Here is a 25,907-nt window from a genome sequence, read left to right as displayed (position 1 = left end):
TTTCTATTTACGTTTATTGCAGTTGCATTTCTTGTCCATCGTTTCAAATTCGCGTACAAATTTAAAAACAAAAATCAAATGCCTGCCAGAAAGTCTGTATACCAAAATGGTATTTTGGCAGGTCTCTCTCTCGTTAATTTTGAAAATAGAAAAATATTTTTATTTGCTGAAAACACCAAAATTGTGAGAAAAAATAGAAAAGATGAATGAAAATAATGTAATTAAATATTAAATAGATATCTGAAAGAAGGACAAATAGTTTTTCAGTTCATATCAATTTATTTTACTCGTCTTTTGGATGAAACTTTCTTTAAAATCAGAAAATAAAAAGTATGAAAATATAAATCATATTGCAATGAATTGTGTACCATGTCGTATGAACGGGTTAATTCGTGTACGTAATTTTGAGAACGAACTACGTGATTCAAATTCTAGTATGAACATGGCATAAGTCATATCTGGTAAATGACTCAAGACCAAGTTCGACCTAATTCAAATGTGATTCTGAAATCTTTTTATTAGTCTTTTATCAGATAGTCCCAATTTACATTGGGCGAGTTTACTTGCGGCAATTGTCATTTTGTTGGAGAGAGAGGTGAGGCATATGGTAACCCTTAGCCTCTCAGCACCCTCTCTCACCAACAAACTGACAATTGCCGCAAGTAAACTCGCCTAATGTAAATTGGGACTTATGACTTCAACAAGAGTGCCATGCTTCTTATGTGCCGAGGCCTTTAGTTGTTGTAATTCATGCATCTACCTTATATAAATGTGCCTTGGTTTGAAACAACTACAACATTTGAAAATCATACTCGAGTTTAGTAGTTTTTCTTACGTTTTCATTTTCATAGTGAAACAGCCTGTTAATAATAATTTATCGATTATTGCGGTGCAACATTTTAAATGTCCAACATTTGTTTTCCCGTCAAATTTTAGTATAACGGTACTGTAAATGGAATATGTCGTCACCTGAAATGCCCAAAGACTTAACCGTCAACGTAACCCTTTGAGGGTTACGTCTTTGGGCATTTCAGGTGACCATATGTATCTATGTGTATGCCTTCGTAAAGATAACTTTTCAGCCCATAAAATTGTTTTTGAATTATTAACAAATCTCAACACTTTTCGAAGTTATCAATGTTAACATTTTTTGGTTCAGGTAACATCATTTTCAGTGACACCCACTGTAGTCCATCGTTTCCCATTATGCCTGAAAAATGCTGCAGCTATCGTCAAGCTTGTATGAGTGTTCAATGTTCGTCTCTGTATATTGTCAGACCGTCCAAAGGAGAAATCCCCTTAACCCATGCCTCCCTACTTGGAAAGATAACGGGTAAAGAGTCAACATCGAAGGAAGTGGACATGTAATCGCTTATGCAGCACCTGCCGTTTAATTCAAGCTGAATACAAATAAGTTTTAAGAATTGTTCATGTCCAAAATCCTGACTCTCTGGGTTTAATGGGTCGATTCCGTATTGTGACGCGAGTCGTGTCGCGTTGCCAGTTGCAATTTTTTCATTACGTATGGCAAAAGTCGCCCGACGACGCCAAATTCTGTCGCCATAAAGTTCATTTTCCAGCGACAACAAATTAGCTGACGCCGTGCATTTTTACAAACGAATAAAAACTAAAAATCGAAACGTAAGTAACGTTTTCATTTATTTTAAGTAAATTTATTTAATATTATGTACTTTTTTGGTTTTTCAGTACTTATATTGGTAAAAATTACTACAAATGCTACTTGAAAAAATGGAAGCCGACCCAAACGTAGCTCGTGGAGTCAGACTTTTTGGCGAAAGAAGTGGCTTTCTGATGAGGTGTGGAAGGATGTTGCGGAGCAATTAAATAGTTGTGTGCGTACACCAGATGAATGGCACAGATTATGGACCCATTTTAAATCCAAACTAAAGAAAAACATGTCTCAAAAAATGTCTATTCAGATATAAATGGCGAACATCTTCCTTTGGTGCCATTACATGTACGTGTGTTCCGTTAATGCATCCGACAACGCCCAGGAAATTTGTTTTTGAATAAAAATAGTTTTTATTTTGACGCTTTTCCTCTTCTGTTAATTTGGAAACAATTCAAATTTTACACAGTTTTTCCTCTATTAACTCCAGAACTTCACTTAATACATTTGACAATGTGGGCTGAGCCATCCCGAGGTTAAAGTCATTGCCATGGGATTTTTGAAAGTTTCCTTCTGCAAAAAATCTTAAAGCAGCACACACTTTAAGGAGTGGCTGTATTGCTGTTGATCTGTGGGTTTTTTTCAAGTCATTTTTTAATGCCTCTGCTATAAAAATAACGTCTTTTGGAAGCTGAAAATAGGCTTTAAACCTACAAAATTAACAATTATTTTGATGAATGTTGGAAACAAAACATACTCACAATACTGATGGAAAGTCTAAAGGATTCGATTTATCTCTTAAGTGTCGCCTGATAGATGCTACGTTAACTATACTTTCTTCATTGTCATCAAAAAATAGTTCCAGTGAGCTTATCATTTTAGAAAACTATAACTTTTGTGTACAACTTCCTCTGATATTTTTTTTCTGATTTATTCAAATCAAAACAAAAAACGCTCCGCTACATCACCGATAACTTGTTATCGACGATTATTTTCTATCGCTTTTTGTACTACAATTTTTAAATTTTGTCGCAGAGACGATTGACGACGCGACTTTACTCGCGTCGCAGTACGGAATCGACCCATAAATCCGTTCTTGCCGTTTGAAACTGGGTTGGGATGTAAAGAGGTTGGAGATACAAAATGACGTTTAAAGTGGCTTGAAGAGTGCTGTTAATCTAAGCGGTAATCAGTAATGATGCGGTCCTTTGTACACTTGTTCCAAAGTTCTTGCCAACAAACAAGTAGCCTGTAGGTAAGCACAGATAGGACAACGGTTACATACAACCAGTGTATCATTTGCGGTCTCAATCCCCAGTTATTCCTAATGGAGTTCTTACAGGAGTAAAGTGCTATGAGTCCTTTCTTCGTTTGCTCCTCGATATTACTTTTCCATATCATGCAATGGTCCAGAATGCACTGTACTGCTTCCGTAGAATGTTCTAAGGCCACCCCGTCCAGAACTGAAGGCTGCGTTTCTTTGTGAATAGTACAATTTCCGTCTTCTCTGGGTTTACTTAGACCAGTGTCCTGGACCCAGCTTGCGAGTTGTACTAAAACACTCTGCATGAGATCAGACGGGGTTGGTAAGAATTTGCCACTTATCAGCACTACAGCCGACTTCCGTATTGTCAGTTGCTTTGTATTCGTGCATGAAACTAGGGGTTCTTAACCCAGATATGCCGAGTGTACTACATGTAGTACGCCTATTATTTGTAGGTTTCTGTGTTTATTTTACGTTAAATTTTCTAATGAACTTGCTGCTGCGCTACAGAACATAACGGTGAACAAAGCGTACTTTGATAAGTTTTGTCTAAAGTAATTGCTTGTGCGTATTATTTATGATCAAAGATTTCAGTTTTGTGAAATTTGGAAAAGTGTGAAGATGCCACGCAATCGGTGCGAAAAAAAATTTATATGCATATTTTATTTTTGTTGGTGTTCTATGTTTTTTTTTTTTAATTTTAACAGTTGTAAAAATCATGATACAATAAGGAGGTAGCAGCAACTGCCGTTTTTGGTAACATAAGATGTCAAAATTTGACATAAATTCAATGCAATTGACACATTATGTTACCATCAGCTGGGCTTCAGCTGGGCTGATAATGCTACCTTTCTTATTGTATCATGGTAAAAATCAATACGTAGCGAAAGTATATGTCAAAAAATTAATAATTGGCCTGTTCCCGTACTTTATAAAGTGGTAAAAGTCGTAAAAGTTGTAAAAGTCGTAAACGATTTTCATATAAATTTTGTGTACGGGAACGCAAAATGTGTAAAAGTGGTAAAAATTGTAAAAACTTTTTAGTTCTGGAACAGGGCTAATATGTGATTTTAGATGACATACTAGAGCTGGCAAACCATCGATATTCCCAACATTAGATATTTTCGATATAATGTTTTAAAATATCGATTGCTATCGATATTATCGTTAAGCTGTCATCACCATTAATTTGGAAATGAAAATGGCGGAAATGTCAATGATTTTCTTGAAATTTTGCATAAATAGTTCACAGAAATGTGAGGCAGAAAAAACAATTGCTTTTATTTTATAAAAAAATATAAAAAAATACATTTTACTTTACCGAAAAATGTGTACGTGTGACTACGGGCTTACTTTCTCACACACATATAACCGAAAAGTAGCGAAATTTCTATTTATTTCAATGAATTTCAGGTTAGGGGTTGTTATTCCGATAATATCGATAGGTAAAACTATCTATCGATATTGAATTTTTAAATAACAATCGATATTATCGATAGTGCCATCGATTTTTTGCCAGCTCTATGACATACAGTCAGGGACAAAAGTTTACATACACCCCCTAAATCTCGGGTTTTAGGGTAAGTAATGATTTTTATGAAATTCCAAGTATACAGTTTTATTTCTTCTCGCTAATAAACAATATTTAATACAACAAAAGTATATTCCGTAACACAAATAACGGTAAATTTTACAAAAACCAAAAAATGATGGGGACAAAAGTTTACATACACCCCAAAGAAATATGTTTATTATCGTACAATTTATGGAATTAGCAGTAAAATTTTACATTTTATAGTTTTGGCGAATGTCTCTGGGTGCTGAGATATATATTAGGGGAAAAAATAATTTTTGGGGGTTTAATGCCGTTATATAAGGTCGGACTTCTTGTATAGTTCATTAAAGCTGACCCTTGCAAAATTCTTTGCGTTTTTAGGTACTGTACTTTATATTTATAAAAAGCACAAGTTTTATTTGCTGTCCCAAAAAATGATAAGTTCGGTGGAATTATTTTTTCATGATGAAAAAAATGTCCAGGACATTGCATCTATTAGAAGAAATTTGAGGGACAAGTCGAATCCATTGGAATTGCCATCTGCACTGTAAGCTGATGATCATGTGGAAAGATCTGTGTAATCAGTAAATTATTTCAGGTTTAAGGCGTATTTTCGATTGCAAAAGGATGCCGTAGTTTACGTTGTGGAAACGTTAAAGGATGACTTCAAAGTAAGTTACAGATCAACAGCAATACCCCCACTTTTAAAAGTGTGCGCAGCGTTGCGATTCTTTGAGGACGGAAGTTTCCAAAATTCCCATGGCAATGGTTTCAACAATTGCATGGCTCAATCTACATTGTCGAGAGTATTGAAGGAAATTGTCCACTTGATAGAGGACAAATTGTGTGTTTCGAAGTTGACAGAGGAGGAAAAAAGGCAAAATAAAAACCATTTTTATTCAAAAACGAAATTCCCTGGTGTAGTTGGCTATATAGATGGAGCACATGTGCACATTATACATTATGGGTCCAAAGGAGGATGTTCGTCATTTGTACTTAAACTGAACCTACTGTATTTGTCACCAAATTCATTTGCAAAAGATTTGCTGCTGTCCGCTTTAAAGGCGATAAATTCACTTATTTTGATGGACCACCACCAGTGTCGTTGAAGTTTATTTTATTTTGGGGCATTTTCTTTTTCAACTTTGCTTTAAAGTGAATCCAGACTCTGCCACTCTTCAGGTGTTCGCTTCATCCGCTGTGGCTTTGGTTTCACCAAAACTCCCGAACTCCTCGGGGTAAGTTTGGATTTTCACTCAGTTTATCAATTAATATTTCGAACTGTTGCTTTGTCGTTATTTTCACCCTATTGATACACAAAATTAATTAATCATGCAAAGAATCAATAATTGTTAACAAAATGTTTATTTTTCCTTCTATTTTACTTCTTGTTTCTTCAAAAATGAAAAACAGCCGCTTCGTCAACTGAGATTCGCAACTTCAGTTGAGAGTTGCCATACGTGGATCAATTTTGACAACTGGCAACGCCACTCAACGATAATTGTTATCGATGATCGACCCCTTATGTCATGTTCACACGAGCGTTTCAATTACGTTGTTGGTCTGTCGAACGACGTACACGAATTAACCCGTTTCCACGACACCATTCGGAACACCATTAACAGAAACATAAACAAAATTTCCATAATTTTTGTTTCCTTGTTTTCACGAAAATTTGAACCGAAAACACATAAAATATACATTAAATGAATAGGAAAAGCAATAGACTTTCCTTCAAATGTATCCTTTATATGTAACTATACACATTTCATTAATTTTTTCCATAAATTCTGAATAATTTTATATTTTCAATATATTTTTATATTTTTCTATTTTCAAAATTAAAGGGAGAGACATGTCAAGACAATGTTTGTGTATACAGATTTTTGCTTTCTTTTTGTTTCTGATTTTTTACGCGATTTTGAACTAATGGCCAAGAAAAGTGTGTGGAATTAAGAAGGAAAAACAACCATCTTCCTTCTGCCTCCATATAAAAAGTTTAGTACATTAATTTTCATTCATCTTTTTCCTTTTTTCTAAAAACTTTTGTGTTTTCAACAAATTTTTCAATTTTGAATTTAGACATGTCATAATTATTTTTTTCGATTAATTCTCTCATTTGTTAGGGATGGGACAAACTTATTCGTCGTTCAGAGAGTATTTCTAATCGAACAACGTAGAAAATTTTGTATGGGGAAATAAGTAATTTATTCGTAGTTATGGGTCGAACAACGAATAGAGAACGAACGACGTACCGTGGAAACGGGCTATTAGTGTCAGATTGCAAATCTTGAGAGCCTAGAAAGCTTTGGAGTTGATTTTGTGCAAAATATTCCTTCCTGAACATCGATAAATGCACGTATTTACTCAGATATCTCAGGAAGTTAATAGATTCCGCAGAATTCTTGGCGCAAATTACATACAGAAGGCTTTGAATTGTCTTGTAATATTGTCTAATATAATCCTTGGACATCAGTTGACTCAGAAATGTACAATTATACGAAACTTTGAAACGTGACGGTAATGATCATAATACGAAAACGTAAAGTAAGTAAAAGTTTAAAATGAATTAATTTATATTCGTTAAATGTTAAATCTACCGGTATTTTTCAGTTTTTCTTTGCAAATATGGTCATTGTTATCACGCTACTCGAGAAATCATTAAATGTTTACATAAAGAAGGAAATTCATACAGAAAAAATACAGAAAAAGCTTAGAATCTTTAAAAACAATGGTGGAGGATGCAGCTAAGTGAACTTCAAAGATAAAAGTCGTAGCTGAAATCCAAAAATTGCACCTGTAGTAATAAATGCGTTATTCGATGATTAAAAAAGATCCTTTTACCACATCTTTACAAATAAAAAACTACTTAAATATTAATTTTGACGCATCAACAACTCCTAAAACACTCTGGGGTGGCCACATTAGAGCTCACAGTGTCAGAAAAGTATCATTTTAATCGAAAAATTATACACTTCCCACGTAGTGGTGTAGAGTATAAAAATATTCAGCAAATAATACAGGTTGCTAGAAATCACATCGCTTGGTCTACGAAAAATTGCGTACCATTCTTTGGTCTGATGAAACCAAATATATTTTTTTTGTTCCGATAGAGGAGTTTATCAGGTTTGAAGACCTAAAAATCAATAATATTACCCAAAATATACTCTGAAGGCGGCTAAATATGGCAGAGGTAACAGCATGGTGTGGGGCTCATTTTCTTACTATGCTGTGGGGTCTCTATACAGCATTCAAAGTGTTTTTGAAATCACCAGATTACATTGAAATTTTGAAAAATATATTTCTTCCGTATGCTGAGGGGGGCGTGCCTCTCAAATGAGTCTTCAGCAAGGTTAATGACCCAAAAATGACGGCAAAATGAAAAAAGGTGTTCCAGGATAATTAAGTTAAGTTGTTAGAATGGCCCATACAATCCCTTTATTTGAACCCGATTGAAAAATGTTGTGGAATGAAGTTAAACAAGTAAGAAAAGCGTTAAGTTTGGTCCGGCCGAACTTTTTATATCCTCCACCACAAATTTCGGCCATTTCGGTGGATTAATGTGGCCACAACCTTCAAAATACCGAAATTCGGAAGGTACCGTTCTATGGGGGCTATATGATGGCGTGGACCTATACCTACAAATTTCTGGGGGAAAGTTTTATACGCCTAAAGAAGACTAAATACCAAATTTCAGCCATCTAGGTGTGATAATGGGGCTAAAACGTTCAAAATATCGAAAATCGGGAGATATTGTATTATGGGGGCTATATCAACACGTGGACCTGTATAAACATTTTATGGCAGAAATGTTTCTTAGCCTCTGGAAACACAAAATACAAAGTTACAACCGATTCTTTGGTCAAATGGGTCTAATACATTCAAAATATATTAAAATGACGCGTTCTTTATAAGGGGCCTTATGTGGGGGCTATACCAAAACGTGGACCTATATAACCCAACTTTGGTAGGAATGTTTTCTGGCCTCTGAAGACACAAAATACCAAATTACAACCAATTCTGTGATCAAATGGGTCTAATACATTCAAAATATATTCAAATGACGCGTACTTTATATGGGGCCTTATATGGGGGCTATACCAAAACGTGGACCTATATAACCCAACTTTGGCAGGAATATTTTTTGGCCTCTGGAGACACAAAGTACCAAATTACAACCAATTCGGTGGTAAAATGGGCCAAATATCTCAAAAATTCCTTAAAACGACGACGCGTCACGCGTCATTTTGTATGGGGGCTATACGAAAGCGTGGACCTACATAGCCCGCTTTCAATACCAAAAGTCCTACGTAAATATAACATATTTTCCCAAAATTTCATCAACCTACGTCAATCCGTTTGGACGCTAGAGTGATTTCCACAGACGGACGGACATGGCTATATCGATGTAGAATTGCACGCTGATCAAGAATATATATACTTTGTGGGGTCTACAATGATTATTTCGAGGAGTTACAAACGTAGTGACAAACTTAATATACCCCCATCCTATGGTGGAGGGTATAAAAATCAAGCAGGGGAAAGTGTCCATCAAATTATGGCGACCTTTGGCAACTTATACAGGTTGCGTAGGACGCGATACCAGTAGAGAAGTGCCAAAATTTGGTCGACTCGATGCCCAGACGATGCGCTTCCGTTTTAGAAAACAAAGGATCGTCTACAAAGTATTAATGACACTGAAACACTTTATCTACCTTTATTTAGTTAAATCCTGCATTCATTTCTTTCAAGTTTGGTCCTTATTAAAAGACGTCATGAAGTGTCCTTATTATTTTTCACACACCAAACTACGACAACTCGCATAAAATATAAAAGATAAATAAAATATGGTTACAAGCAATCAAAATATTTGTATAATACCTTTCTTATCGTCATGTGAGATAGAGGCAGCCTTGGTCATTTTTTGCACCAACATACATTCTATATTGCATGAACATCTGTCCGTAAAAAAGGTTTGTTATCGTTGGAACCTCCACAATTTGACAATCGCTCAAAAAAGGCTCGTGTCGATTGGTACAGAGAAATGTTGAAAAAATACGATAGCGGTGCTTCACATGACGTTCATACAATCGTCACAGGTAACGAATGATGGATATTAGGGTTATGACTTTTTTACAACCTCATATCCCTGTATCATATTTTGATGAACTGTTGCCTAAGATTAGATAAAATCTTAATTATAAGTTGATTCGACAAAAAAGCTCACGCACAAAAAGCTTTCAAAGTTTTCATAAATGAGCTTTTTTGAAAAAATGTTGGAGTCACTTTAAGCACATATACAGCTCAAAAAAAGCTTTAAAACCACACGATATAACCAAAATGACATAAGCTTTTGTTTCTCACTAATTTTATCGCCATATCATAACATATATATCATTTTATATCATACATAACTTTATTCCATATATCATATAAATTGAAAGTGGTTTGTGTGTGACCTTTTTTAATATTTAAATGGAATAAAAGTTATTTTTGGCATTAATAGGCAAAAGTTCATTCATTCTCGCTACAGGAAATCATTTTTGAGAAAAAAGGTCTAAAAGTCATAACCCTAATGGATATATGCGTATGAGCTCGAAACAAAACAGCAATCGACCATGGGGTCTTCGAACACGAGCCAAATCCAACTAAAGTTGTTCTTTGAAGAAGCACTTCGAAACAAACGGTCGCCTGTTTCTGCGGTTAAAGTGATCATATGGCGACTATATTGTTGAAGAGCAAGCTATTCTACAACAATTGAATTCAAAGCAATCGGAGAAAATAATTTCAAGTTGAAGAAAAACTTTTATAGAAAATTTTTCTTCAGTCTATCTAGTATATTCGAACATATCATTTGTGTTTTCTTTCAAATATAAATTTGTTAATTTTATTGTCCTATTTTTGTCATAAATAAATCTGAGATTCAATAGGTTATGGGCGACTCAAAAGAATCTCATGGAATACCGCAGTTTAACGGCTCGGGATTTGATGACTGGCAATTTCGAGTAAAGTTGCACATGGACAATTTGGGTATATTGGACGTTCTAACCGACGATCCCCCCGATGAAGCTTCCAAACTAGCCATTTTTAAGAAGAATGATAAGAAGGCAAAAGATAGACTCGTCGGATTCATACATTCTGACTGTTTGTGTTATGTTCGTGATAAGAAGAACGCAAAAGAAATGTGGGAAAGTTTGAATTCCGTTTTTGCTAAGAAGTCTATGATGACACAACTTTTAATTCGGAAAAGGCTCTCAAAAATGAAAATGAATGAAGGTGACAGCGTCTTATCTCATATAAATGCCTTTGAAAATTTGGTTCGGCAGTTGCGATTGGCTGGGGCAAATGTTGAAGAGCCAGATGTAATTGTACAATTCTTTTTAACATTACCGGAAAAGTACGACCCGCTAGTTACGGCGTTGCAGAACGTGGAAGATGGTAAACTTACTATTAATATGATAAAGGAAAGGCTGATGACGGAGGATGTGAAATTGTCCGATCGATACGAAGAGGTAGCCGAAGAGAAGACGGCGTTCATGGGGAAAAGCCGTAAGAATCCGAAGAAATTCAATGGAAAATGCTTTAAATGTCACAAGTTTGGCCATCAAGCACGTAATTGCAGGCAAAAAGAAGGGTATGTAGCTAGCAAACATGCAGTATGTTTTATGGTGGGAGCCAAAAGAACAAAGACGACGGAAATACCATAACTTTTAAATTGGACTCGGGCGCCAGTGACCACCTTGTCAACGAAAAGTGGTGCTTTAAAAATCTCAAAGTCTTGCAAGAACCTGTAGAAATTAATGTTGCCAAGAATAATGAATCCCTACTTGCACGGCATTATGGAGAAATCAATGGTATCAGTAGTAACCGAGTTCCCCTTGTAATGAAGGACGTGCTATATGTTCCAGATTTGCGGGACAATCTTTTATCTGTAAGAAAATTGACTTCTGCAGGTGCCCAAGTCAAATTCACTGGAAACAAAGCAAATATAGTTAAGAACGGTAAGATAATAGCATCAGCACAATTATCTGGAAATCTGTATGAATTAAAGATAAATGTAACAATGGCAACCGCTCTGACTTCCGACAAAAATGATGTAGCTTTATGGCATCGAAGACCAGGTCACATCGGCGCTAGTGGTTTAAAGAAATTACCAAAAATGAATGCAATCGAAAATGTGAATATACAGAACGAACAGTTAGCATTTTGCGATGCATGTGTAGAGGGCAAACAATGCCGAGAACCATACGATGATACACGGGTAAGAGCGAAAAGAGTACTGGAGAGGATTCACTCTGATGTGTGTGGACCATTCGAAAAGATTGCATGGAATGGTGCAAGATACTTCGTTAGTTTTATAGATGATTACACTCACTTTGCAGTGGTGTATACAATTAAGAAGAAGTCAGAAGTATTCGAAGTATTCAAACAATACGAAGCTATGGTCACTAGTCAATTCAGCGGAATGTCAATATCAAAAATTACTACTGACCAAGGCGGAGAATATTTTTCCAAGAAACAACACGACTGGTACAAAAGAAAAGGAATACAGATTGAGCCTACCGTTGCTTACTCTCCGCAACAAAATGGGGTCGCAGAACGGTTTAACAGAACCTTGTGTGACAAAATGAGAACAATGCTGATGGAATCCAAGTTACCCAAGGAGATGTGGTGTGAAGCCGCTCTAGCTGCCGTTTACATTATTAATCGTTGTCCAACTAGAAGTCTAAATGAATTTAAAACTCCAGCAGAAATGTGGTTTGGCGAAAAACCGAAATTTGATAAAATTAAAGTTTTTGGGTGCAAGGCATACAGCTGGGTACCAAAATCCCATAGAAAAAAACTTGACCCCAGAAGTATCAAAACTGTGATGGTAGGTTATGCACCAAACGGCTATAGACTATGGGATACTATGAAAAAGAAGATCATAATTTCCAGATATGTGAAATTTGACGAAAACTGTTTCCCTATTCTCTAACAACTGACGATAGAAGTGGTGAAGCAATATTTGTAAGAAGAAGTCACGAGCAAGAGGGGGAGAATGATGGTGTCGTGTCTACTGAACCAAATCAATCTGCTGTGTTTGATGACACTGCTGAACTTCCCATTAATCAAAGTGCCTCAGAGATACCAAATGATGAAGCTGAAACTGGAAATAATAATACAACTTCGAGTGAAGAAGCAAACTTTTGAATTACATCACTGGATTCGAAGCAACAGTTTTATCAAAAAGAATACCGGAAAGTTATAAAGAAATTTCTGGATTGGAAGATGCTGCCAAATGGTATGATGCAATTGCTGAGGAAGTAACGTCATTGAAAAAGAACCAGGTATGGGAAGAAGTTGAAGCTCCGCGAAATGTAAAGTTGTTAAAATCCAAATGGATTTTTCGAATAAAAGAAGACGAAGATGGCAATCCAACTAAATATAAAGCTCGTTTAGTAGCTAAGGGATACCTTCAACAAGAGGGAGTAGATGTTTTCGAAACATATGCACCCGTCGCAAACTTAACTACCATACGTTTGTTACTTGCTGTTGGCATGAAACGGAATTACATATTTCATCAGCTAGACGTAAAAACAGCATTTCTACATGGAGATCTTAAAGAGGATGTGTTTATGGAAATTCCTGATGGCATAACCACAAAAGGTGTGGCCGTAAAGTTAAGAAAATCATTATATGGACTCAAACAGGCACCACGTTGTTGGAATATAAAGTTCAATGACCATATTATTTCGCTGGGGTTCATCAGATCTAAACATGACTACTGTCTTTACACAAAACTAGCAATTCTCATGATGATGATTTGGTAATTATTTTATACGTCGATGATTTAATTATTGCTGTCCTCAATTGAAAAGGTTAAAAGGGATCTGTCTATCAAATTTGAAATGACCGATTGTGGAGTTCTGAAATTTTTCTTAGGTGTGAAAATTGAGATTAACAAAACCCAAATATCAATTTCACAAGCAGCAAGCGTCAATAAGGTTTTACACAAATTTGGAATGACGGATTGCAATTCCGTGAAAAGTCCTATGGAGAAGGGATTGCAGTTGCAACGTGAAAGCGGAAATAAGTGTAATCATCCATATCGTGAATTACTCGGAAGTTTAATGTACCTGATGCTTTGTTCAAGGCCAGATATATGTTTTGCTGTTGGATATTTGGCACGTTATCAAGAAAATCCGTCTGAATTGCACTGGCAGCACTTGAAGCGAATCGTAAGGTACCTCAAGGGAACAATATCATATAAACTGCATTTTAAGCCTAATGATGAAACAATATTGGGATTCGTGGATGCTGACTGGGCTTCAGATGCAACTGATAGAAAATCTGTAAGCGGTTACGTCTTCAAAGTTTTTGGCTGCACAGTGTCATGGTGCAGTAAGAAGCAGCAGACTGTTGCAATATCATCTAGCGAAGCGGAGTACATTGCATTAAGCTTGGCAACCACAGAAGCTATATGGTTGAAAGGTTTGTTGGAAGATCTTGATGCGATTAGACAGGATCAACCAGTTACAATATTTGAAGACAACCGTGGTTGTATTGGTATGGCATCCAATAAAGAAAGTAAGCGAGCCAAACATATCGATATAAAGCACCATTTCGTAAGAGATAATGTTGCTGTTGGTAAAATAGAGCTAAAATCAATTAATAGTAAGGATCAACTGGCTGATACATTTACTAAGGCAACAGATCAAAAACGATTTAATCAACTAACAGAACTTATTGGCATATCCGATTGAGAGGGGGTGTTGAAGAGCAAGCTATTCTACAACAATTGAATTCAAAGCAATCGGAGAAAATAATTTCAAGTTGAAGAAAAACTTTTATAGAAAATTTTTCTTCAGTCTATCTAGTATATTCGAACATATCATTTGTGTTTTCTTTCAAATATAAATTTGTTCATTTTATTGTCCTATTTTTGTCATAAATAAATCTGAGATTCAATATATATGGCTTGAAAAACCTACGACGATAAGTTCTGAGTGGTACACCACAATTTGTTTGATGTCTGATGTCTTCGGAAACGAACAAGAAAAGTCGAATCATTGTGCACAATGACAATGTGAGCTCTTACATATCGATTCGAACCAAAGCATTTTTTACCGGAATTTATGGGTCATCCGCCGTACAGCCCTGACTTGGAACCCAATGTCTTCATTTGATTCCCGCACATAAAGAAAAAAGGTGTGGTCAACGATTTTCGTCGCCAGAAGATGCTGTTGAAGCGTTCAAAAACCATGTTTTGAAGATGTCCCAACCGGAGTGGAAAAAGTGCTTGAACAATTGGTTTGAGTGCTGCCAAAAGTGTATAAATCATGATGGAAAATACTTTAGAAAACAACAAAACTATTTTTATTGATAAATATTTGCGTTTTCATTATTAGGCCAGAAACCTTTATAGAAGCCTCCTAATTACATTATAGATGAAGATCCTGGAGCAGATGAAGCGAATTTTAAAAATTTATCTCCTCCATTATTGAATGTTGAAGCTGATTTTTTTCGAAATCTTTATTCCACTGTTTCAGATATCGATGACGATATTGCACTTGAGTTATTGTAACAAATCTTGCTTTTTTCTTCTCACTGACGGCTTCATACGTCAGTGAAAAGAGCGAAGCAAAATTTGGAAGACTCGATGCTATTATTTCACCATGTGATCAGGAAATTTTACCTAAAACCCTGGAATTGTTTTAAAAAATTTTTGATGGTGATTTGGTGCAAGTTTTTACTCAATTCTCCAATGACTATGCTCCAAACATAATAAAACTACATTTGTCTTTTGCATACGTATATTGCCGAGTGTCCTACATGTAGTACGGCCTTAAAATCCATTTCTTTATTTTTTCTTCAGTTTTGTAACAATTTGAGTCAGAATAACGCTATTTTCGAAAATCACGAAAATTGCTGCATTAGTTTGCCCGTCGGCATATCCGGGTTAAATCGATTTCCCCACTACTGCAATTTCATAAAATTACTCTAGTATGGAACTCGTTTTAATAACCCCTAGTTTCATGCACGAATACAAAGCAACTGACAATACGGAAGTCGGACTACCTCATCATAAGCGTAAACCACCATAGGTCGGTCGAAACACATAAGAATGTCATTCATCACCAGAAGCAGCCATAGCAGAAGTGAGAGAACACCCTCCCGTGGTGTGCCTCTATTAACAGTTTTCCAAACGGAACTCTCTCCTATGCACGAGTTGATGATTCTACTTTTCAGCATCTCATCAATCCAAGGTAAACCTAGTAAAAACTCTAATGTAAATGTATTATACTCTTGTCTTACTAACCCGCCAACTTATGTTGTTGTTTTTTTCTTAGTGAATTAGTTTTATTATTTGTACATAAGTTATATAAAAATGAAGAATCATTTAACGATTTAAAATTGTATTCAATTGATTAAATAGTATTTTAGTTATTATTGTTAAGGATATTGCTAAATTTGCATTTGCATTAATAATGTGACATATACATAAGTAGCAGAGAAACTCTGTTAATAAAATCAATACAAATTTAAATAAAACAATATATTTGTATATGTTTACATACATACGTAAGTTTTTTGCTTATATATTTGCATTGCTAACCTACAGGACATACATATTATTTATCCATTTATTTTAAATAAATAAGTCACAAAAGCTAATTAATGAAACATTCGATTATAATCAGCGTCGTTAATAATCCAACCTCTGCCGTTTTCACAAAATTTGCTCTTTGCTGCGGACAAACTTCAACCTACTCACATTACACTAGCACAAATAATGACAATAGGTATGTTCGTTTACTCAATAATTTGTACAAATTTGTTCAAGTCCAGCAACTTCTTGTAATCGACTAAGGTCTTTTGCATTGTACTGTAGAGTAAACGAACAACATCCAGTAACAATTTGTACAAATTTTAAGTAAACAAACACACATAATAGCGCAAATTACAAGCATTTATTAGTAGTATCCACCTATTTTTGAGGCGATTTGAATGATATAATGTAAACAAACAGTTCAAAGAAATGTGTCTAAATTGAATAGCTAAATATTTGCTTCATTCTTTTGATGCACTACAAACAATTCCCTGTAGAAGTATGAGTGTGAAGTAGCCCAATGTATATCAAAGTAAATGAATCGATGCAGTTATTTGTCGGTCTGACTATATGCATCCAGTTCGATTCGAGGTACTGTAGCAACGACAGCTGACATTAATGACGTTTGCGATTCAAATGATTTTACGGCTTTAAATGAAGTAATTCGTAAAGATTTTGTTCTATCGTGTCGTTTTTCTTTTCGCTATAAATATCGTTATATTAGAGAATTATTATTATTGTTTCTTTATTATATTATTAATATTATACTATGTATGTATTTACCATTAGATGTATAACTTAAATTAAAAGAGAATTAAAATAAATTTAGACAAAATTAATTACAAAGGTCTGACTTGTAGTTATTTTCTTTTCGTAGTAGGCTTTCGAGTAGTTGGGTGGCAAAGAAAACGTATAGGTTTATTATATGACGAACATAAAGAGGTGGATGATTAGAAGATATAGATATTATACTTAAAATAATGAAAATATATATAAATAGGGTTTAGGCATAAAAAAAAACGTACAAAGAGACAGACTGACAAAGGGAGAGAGAACAAAAAGTTAAATGAAGTAATGAAGTCCGTATAAAAAGAAATTAAACTTTATAGAAAATAAGTAAAATGAAACGAAATGCACTTAACCGAGAGTGGTGGCGATTTACTTCTAAGGTAGATAGTGTTGAGGCCTGACGACGCCTAACGTCTAATGCCAATCATAACAGTATTAATATTTTCCGTCGTAGACTGCGGAAACACATCAACTTGATTGGTTTATTTATTGGTTTAGAACCCATAATAATGTTGATGATGTGCTGTTTGTGAAAATCCAAATGGAATTGTGGGACATAGTACCACAAAGCAATTGTGGTCGTTGTTGTTGGCAATCCCCCGGAACGCATCCATATATACAACCGAAAGCACAAGCAAAGTATTGCCGCACGCAATAACTCAGTGAGTGACGTTCGTTCAACTACTATTGTTTCTACCTAGATGATAAACCACGACTTAGTATCTAACGTCCCCTATTTCCATTTGCTGATGTTGTTGGAGGGTTCGCGACAATCATGAGGATGATGCTGAAGAATTCTTGGTTGAACTGCCGCCACCGCTAGTTATGCCGCGTTGCTTTTCAATGTAGACGTTGAGTAGACGCACTTTGCTTGGATTCAGCATAGTCAACTTTGGCTTTACTTTCTCCTCACCCATCACAATGTACAATTTGACGATGCAAAATACGGCTGCTTTACGTACCATTGATTGATAATCGTCGGTAAGTCGGGCCAAATGGGGAAACACCATTTCAAGTTGAGTTTCTGTTAGCTCGGAGCCATGACGATCTGCCAACTCGGTAAGCAATTTCAAGGCACACAGATTTACTGGATACGTTCCTGTGGCAATCACAGGGTTCACAATGTTTATGGTCAGATTGAGTGGAAGCGCTGGCACGATTCGCGGTATTATCATGTCCAGCTCCCGCATTGTTTCCTTACTTTTGGGATAACAGTTAATGATTTTAAGGAGAATCAGCTCCACAAAGTTAATCCAGTTTGGTTTCATTTGGGCTCGACGTAATATCTTGCTGAGAACGTGGAGGGCCTCCACCACTACTTCGTTTGATGTGGCATCGAGCATATTCAATAACATTTTCATGATGGCCCGGAAGTGTTTGTTTGGCAATTCACAATTGCCGGCTTTGATGCAGACAGACAGATTGTATAACGATGACTGCACTTGTTGCGCTGGCATATCGGGGGTGAGACTAAGAGCTATTTTAATTATTTCGCTCTCCTGCATACCGTTCTGTAAGATAATTTCACCATTATCGGCAAACTTGAATTCTACGTAGTTTGATGAAGAATTTGTTTGGGCTAATGCCGAACCTAGAGCACTAGTTGTCATTTTGTGATGTTGTTCCAAAAGGTTTCCGTCCAGACGCATTGTAGTGCTTTCCGGAGTATTGGATTCCGTTGTGGTGGCCGACTGAGTTTTGGAATTTGACGATGCACAAGAGTCAATCGCCTCGCTGGCATGCCCATTATAGCCAGCACCGCCGTTAGAATTGTTGGCTAATGAATTGTATTGTGTATCAAAGCCACCAAAGCAATTTCGAATTTCTTCTGTTGTTTTTTGGATATTTTGTTGGACATCGACTTCTGAGTAACCAAGCAAGTCATTGTCTGTTACAGAGGACTGGCGTGACCTTGGACTAGTAAATTGGGGTTGAAGTGAAGAAAATGGTCCACTAACGTTGGGACTTTGTAGTGGCTTCGGACTGGAGCTCGATAGAGGTGAAGACGAAGGGGAATTTGTACCCGATGTACTGCTGCGTCGCAAGTGTGTCTGAATGCACACCTTGGCCGAGTCCTGGCACGCTTTGGGCAGAGTCGACAATACCCTAGTCATTTGTGGCGTATTCAGATTGTATAAAGCAATCAAGCAATGACGTGCTTGATTTCTCAGTTCGAGGCTTTTTTGATCACCAGCCATTTGAACGATTTTCAATAGGGCCTTTTCAACAATGGGTAATACAGTGCCATCTTCTGAACCTGGAAAATCGGTGTTTTTGCAGTAGGTATTTGCTAGGCTGGTGAGAAATTTGAGAATAGCAATCCGAGTTTTAGTACAAGGAGTCTGGGCTGTGTCAGAGAGTATACGGAAGACGTCTTTCATTTGGAGATCTGTGGGGAAATATTCATGAACAACCTGCAATGTCTTCCAGATTTTTCCATGCATCGAGTTCAACAGTTCGGTGCCCAACTTATTAAAAAGGCGAGTAAGTAAGATGAACAACCAATCGTGCAGGTCATTTGAATAGGCCAATATCAACTCTGTGACAGTTTCCAGGAAAAGCGAGTATACTTTTGTGTGCGTATCCATGAACATTTTGCGGAACGTATCCAAAACCAGCTGAAGCTGCTGTGGTGTGAGTTCTTTACCGTCGGCTAAATAATGTGTCAGGCTGATGAGACCATCTTTGCGTTCCGACCAGTGTGTCGAAGCGCAGTACTGAATAATGGTATCAATATCTTCGAATGGAGGTCTGAGGAAACTCCAATCCAATCGATTTCTTGATCCGGATAAGGAATAATTTGAGTTGTTTCCTCTTGTGTATGACGAGTCAAAAGATCTTTCGGAGCAGACTGACGATGCTTCTGAATCGTCTGATTCGTCACGATTCATTAGTTTTCTGCTTAAACGAGCACCAGCAGAGTATCCCCCACCACGGTCTCGACTATAGTCACCCATGGAAGCATAATCTCCACCACTACCATCGGGGGATAAAGCGTCAGCGAGAGCATTCTCAGCGTCCCGACTCTGTTGGAGCAAACGAGCTGCAGCTAGTTGACGTGTGGGTTGATTACGTTCTGGCGTTCGACGCGAATTTCCAGTTGTGTACATACTACGCTTCATAAGCATCCCACCTCCACTTCTTGTCGGACTTGTTTCTCGCGAGCTAGCCAGTGATCTGGGAATGCCCGATGCCTTTTTGGGTATGGTTCCAGTTGGCCTGTAATACGAACCAATGCCATGCTGTTCTCGCAATTTAGAGCTTGGCGATGTTGACCTTGATCCCGGTTGTGATTGTGATACACCAGCACGGCCACGAACTCTAGGAGACACACTGCTGCTATTTGTTGTAGCTGTTTGCTGCGTACTTTGTTGCTGAGTTGTCGTTCCCAGTCTTGAACGTGGCAATGATCCCGTTGCACTACTTGGTGTTGAATTTGTTGTTGACGCTGCAGTATTCGCAGCCTTTTTACGTGCAAGGAACGCATATTGAGCTCTTGCCTTTGCTCGGTTTGCGGCTGCCGTGTCCACAGCAGAAACGCTTCGCATTCCTGGCGTAGGTTTCTGTATAGAACCGGGTGAACGTTGAATCCGGGAAGCTGCCACGGTTGCACGGCGCTCTTCAGTTCCTGCACCACTAGTACCTGTACCCCCACCTCCGGCACCATCTCTTTCTCTCTCTAAAGCTTTTTGAGCTGCTATATCTAAGGTACCATATATCTGGTCAGCCAAATCGGGAAAATGTCGTCGGTACACCCAATAAGCGCGCCTGGAATGTCGTCGTGCTTCACTGTCAGCATCACTAATTGACTTTTTAAGTGTGTCACGCAATAAAGGAGCGCTCTTCTCTATAGCCTTTGTTGGCCATTCTTCGCACAGCAAGCAAATAATTTCGCATAACGCTGCTCGAATATCTTTAGATTTGGAAGTCTGTAGCATGTCTGCAATTATTTTTACTAATTTTGGCGCATGATTATATTTAATAATGTACTTTACGGCCAAAGTCGAAGCGGAAGCAATGACCTTTGCCGAATTCTGTATCAACAGTATTAGCTGTTCCATAATGTATTCGCAAAACTTGTCCAGTTTATTTTGTAATACCTTCGACATGTACGCAATAGTGATGCACGCCTCTCTGATAACCTGTGATCGCAATTCTTCTTTTAGTATGTCTAGGAATGATATCGATAACTCTTTTAACTGAACTGTTGCAAATTGCGGCTGAGATTGCATGTTCAGTAAGAGCAGAGAGCGTATTTTTTTGAGGGCATCAACTCGTTTGTCCCAATCGGCATTCTTGTCACTTAAGATGGCCAAAACACTTCTGTAAATGTCATCCATGTCCTTCGGATGAAATATGTTTAAATGAGGCACAGCCTCGAAGGAGGCCTCAAATATTTCCATTGTTACTGCTCCGGCATCAGCTGCACTTTCGGCAGCAATATTATTTTTACTGCGCATCGTTGCCGAAACAGTTCGTTTCACGATTTTTGTTGGTCTATCGCGGGCAGCAATATTATCTGCTTCATCGTGGCCATTGTTGTTGATGTGAGATTGTGTAGAAAGTAGTGCTGATTTTAATAGAAGACCATCATTTTTAATTTGATCAAATTTCTGCTCAAGTATGGCCAATTTGGAGGCAGGCAAATCATCTCTGCGCCTTAGATCGGGTCTCAAACGGTCACCCACATGTTTATAGATCTCAACTAAAGTTTGTATGGCCGAGTCACGGACTGATACCGTGGGATCTCCAAGTAGGATGCAAATCGATTGGATGTAGTTACGTACACTTAGTTGTGAGGTTCCATAGACGCTGAGCGTATTGACAATTGTCTGTAAAAACTCCTCACGTACTTTGGCATTTTTGTGCTTAAAACAGCTAGCTGCCAACTTATCGAGCAATACCTGTGGAGTAAGAACTTTGTGTTCCATCAAAGTCTGCAAAAGAAGCTGTGCTTTTTCACGCACGGTGTCCTTGCTATCGCCCAGCCGGTCTATAACATGCGGCAACACCGTTGACGTATATGCGTTGAAATCAGGACCCAGCCGTTTTATGAGCTCAGTAAAGGCTTCCAGAGATTTTTGTGCAATTTTGAAATGACTTCCTGTTAACCAAGGCATAAGACCATCAACTAAAAGGCCCATGTCCATGCATACAATCGAATTGGTGTCATCGCTCAGGAATGTTACAAGATCTTCGGCCAGTTGTCCTTTAACTCGCATGTCTGCCTTTGGCATCAGCTGTATAAAGCCATCCAAATCGTTGGGTTTCCGATATGCCATCTTTGAGATAAATTAATCCTTGTTTGCTTCTGAAGGATACGATAATATATCTGAAAATAAATGATAGAACAGAAGAAAACGTTTGAAAGTAAGAATAAACGGTGTTGGTTAAGGTGATTTGATCGTATCTGAAAGGCTATAATGTTGTGTCTGGAAATGTTATTTATTATGATTGGATATTCCTCAAGAATTTCTTTCTAATATTGTTACTACGAATCGTTTTAGAGAAACAGATCATAAATACATATGTATATATTAAAAGCAATGATTATGAATTTATATTGCTAGAGAGCTTTTAATTTAATTTCTTTTATTAAAAACACGGTTCCTAGCCTCCAGGGCCAAAACGGTTCCAAATACATATTGATGAAATTACACCCGGTATTTACCCAATACTAAGCAAATTCCTGAAATATACATTCTTAGGTGTTCATTTGGGTATTTAAAAAAATCTCACTGTGATCTAGCTTTTAATTCTTGTTAATTGTCTTCTATGTTTAATTAATATAAAATCAATGTAACAAGATTTAAAAATATTATCACAAGTCCTCTGAAGAAGTCGCCAAACAAGCGACGAGGAATACGAGACGCCCCCGCAGTCTCCCCAACAACAACAACAAATGCAGCATCTAACACCACATGTTGTTGTTCAACGGCCCGGAAATGCATCATTCCTGCATTTCAATTGCAACAGTCTCCGCAATAAGGTCAGTGAAATTCTGGACTTTATGAGTCGGAAAAACATCATGGTCGCCGCGATCTAGGAAACAAAGCTCACGTTTTGCGGAAGGATCGCACAAGAAGGGGAGGAGGAGGACTTGTATTCCTAATACACCAGTCTGTCCAGTACAGACCTATCTCGCTTGAGCTTGGCTCTAGTGACCCATACATGGAGGGAATGGGGGTAGCAGTAAAGTGTGATACTGTCGAGGTAGAGCTGCTAAATGTGTACATACCGCCGATGAATAGCTGTGCCCGGCGTTATACGCCCAATATTAGTTTGCTTTTAGAGGGCGATAACCGTCTGGTGCCAGGGGAATTCGATTCTCATCATGAGCTTTGGCATTCCGTCCTAGGTAATGACCGGAGGGGTACAGCGCTGGCAGAGCAAATCGATAGCTCCACGTTTTGCGCGGTGAATGAAGAAGCTCCTACGAGGATTAGAGGAAACTGCCACAGCTCGCCACATATCACCATTGTGGCACCAGGTCTGATAAATGACGTATCCTTGCAATCCGTCATTTAATTTAGTTCGGACCACCTCCCTATCATCGTCTCCGTAAACAGACCACCCGACTTCATAACCTCTGAACGCCGTACTTTCCTGAACCATGGGAAAGCTGATTGGCAAGGTTTCAGAGAATTTACTAATCAAAGCTTCAGATAATTGCCCACCCCCTCAGATCCTCGGGTAGCTGAGAGAACTTTCCGAGACATCATCACTACAGCAGACGCTCGCAACATACATACCTGCTGGTCGAATATCCGAAAAAACAGCAAATTTCCCAGCAGAGGAGACGGGGCTAGCAAATGAACGTGATGAGCTTCGTCGTACGAACCCCGAAGACCCAAGAGTTAGAGAACGTACTCTTGAAGTCAACAGGCTAGTAGGCGAACATAAGCGGAAAAAGTGGCTAGACCATCTGAAGCAATGCAACATTGGTGCAGAAATAAGTAAATTGTGGGCAACGGTTAAATCAACGGCGTGACAGTAACTGACCCAAAGAGGTGCTCGTGTTATTGTAACCGGCAGTTCATAGAGCACCCCAAGAGTGTTAGGGCGAAGAGAAGTGTGCTACGCCGTATAAGAAGAGCTCTTGCAGCCGAGGAGGTACCACCACAATTTACGATGAGCGATGTTGCAGATGCCATCCGAAACGCTAAATCATCCAAAGCGTTGGGCCCGCACCGAATATCGATGGTAATGCTTAAGCAGCTGGATGAACCTGGAGTTGAGTATTTAACAAGTGTTCTCAATCTATCGTTAGCCACACATGTTGTACCAGATGCCTGGAAAGTTTGCAGGGTGGTCCCGCTACTGAAGCCTGGCAATGATGCCAGCAGAGGTGAATCGTACAGGCCGATTTCACTCCTGTCGCCAGTAGCAAACATCCTAGAGGCTCAACTCCTCCCCACGATGAGAAGATGTTTTCCAGTTGCCCAACATCAACATGGATTTGGGAAAATGCATAGTACTACAACAACATTAGACGCCATATCCACACATATCAGTAGAGGACTGAACCAGAATTTTTACCAAAACAAACTTGTAATACCCTTTTCCACATTGTGGTATAGGGTATAAATATGACAGGAAATGAAAATATGAATAAGTCCCAATTTACATTAGGCGAGTTTACTTGCGGCAATTGTCAGTTTGTGGGTGAGAGAGGGTGTTGAGAGGCAAAGGGTTACCATATACCTCACCTCTCTCTCCATCAAACTGACAATTGCCGCAAGTAAACTCGCCTAATGTAAATTGGGACTAAGAACATAAAATAAAACAAGCAAAAAAGTTAGGTTTGGCCGGGCCGAACTTGTTATACCATCCTGAACTGAACAAGTTGTTTCTGTACTTCGTAGTTGGATAGGATAAGAACAACAACAATATTGACTGATCCTTAAAAATGGGGAGTGCAAAACAAAAGCAATAACGGAATATTATTAAAAACTGTAGTCTTACCGGTTTTAATTAGCTGTTTTCTTGACTTTAATTTGTTGTTTTTGGGCATGTTAGTGTCATTTTTAGAAAAATTTGCATTTGTTATCCTAACAGTTTTGCCATCTCCTACCACTTTTCCCACGGTCTGGGGAAAATCTCTGTACATAACAAACAACTGGACACAAAATATTACATTTTAAAAAATTGTAACGGATCGAAAATTGAATTAATGCGTAATACGGGATTTGTTGCTTTTGATATGCGCAACACTGAAAATCCATACTGGCTACCATGCAACAGTGATAGCTCATTGATGTAACCCAGCATTTGATCTTTCAATATATGCTCAACCATCTTTGAGATTATCGGCATAATTGAAATAGGTCTATAATCCCGCGAACTTTTCCGTATAGACACTACTTTAGAAATTTTCCAATCTGGGGGAAACGTAGGCACAGTTAACATCGTATTAACAATATGCACCAAATGGCGTCCAATTAAAGGGAACACAAGCCTCAGATATTTAAGCTGAAAAACATCATAACCAACCGCTTTAGATTTAAACTTATAAAACGCATTTACAATTTCAGCCTAATCAACAGCACGAAACGAAAAACCATCATAAACACTATCAGGAATACAAGAAACATCAAATTCATTCACCGTTTCATTAGACACAAAATTATAATTCAACTGCTCAACATCTACAAAATCAACTTCACTATCCTCATCTCCCAAACCACTCTTATTCAAGATGGACCAAATATCTTTAGACGTTTTATTTGCAAACATGCCACCATGCGCTAAACATTTAAGTCTCCTGATAACTTTCTTAGCCCGATTCCGACATCTACAGTAATTCTTCCAGTTAACAATATTCTTATCACGAAAATATATACTGTGGGCTGCTATATCCCTAACAGACAGATGATAACGTATGTCTGGAGATTTAAACTAATCATCATGATTGACTCTACAGAACCGCCATTTAACCGGGACAACACTATGCATATAACGTAAACCACGGTTAAGTACATCAACGTGAATATCAAAATCAGCCACATCATACACACCATCTAAACCACACAAAGCAAATGCATCCATGAGAGCCACCAAATCAACAGCGTCATAG

At 37.7% G+C, this 25,907-nt stretch overlaps 1 protein-coding gene and 1 long non-coding RNA gene across 2 annotated transcripts in view; one reads left to right on the top strand and one right to left on the bottom strand.

Moving 5' to 3' along the window:
• The first annotated feature begins 1,159 nt into the window (after positions 1–1,159).
• LOC141402369 (uncharacterized) lies at positions 1,160–8,156 on the top strand. Its single transcript, XR_012412604.1, has 3 exons — positions 1,160–1,641; positions 1,708–6,996; positions 7,063–8,156. It is a non-coding gene; the product is annotated as an uncharacterized lncRNA (long non-coding RNA).
• A 7,614-nt stretch (positions 8,157–15,770) lies between these two features.
• Positions 15,771–25,907, bottom strand: part of chb (CLIP-associating protein) — a 33,216-nt gene continuing 23,079 nt past the window's right edge. Inside the window, exon 3 of the mRNA XM_073986968.1 lies at positions 15,771–22,163. Coding sequence (XP_073843069.1) covers positions 17,605–22,113 — 4,509 coding nt within the window. The 5' untranslated portion in view covers positions 22,114–22,163 and the 3' untranslated portion in view covers positions 15,771–17,604. The remainder of the gene's footprint in view (positions 22,164–25,907) is intronic.

This window comes from Musca autumnalis, unplaced genomic scaffold, assembly GCF_047663935.1.
Source record: "Musca autumnalis isolate F117 unplaced genomic scaffold, ASM4766393v1 scaffold_4, whole genome shotgun sequence".
NCBI lineage: Eukaryota > Metazoa > Arthropoda > Insecta > Diptera > Muscidae > Musca > Musca autumnalis.
This window is presented reverse-complemented; position numbering and strand designations above follow the sequence as displayed.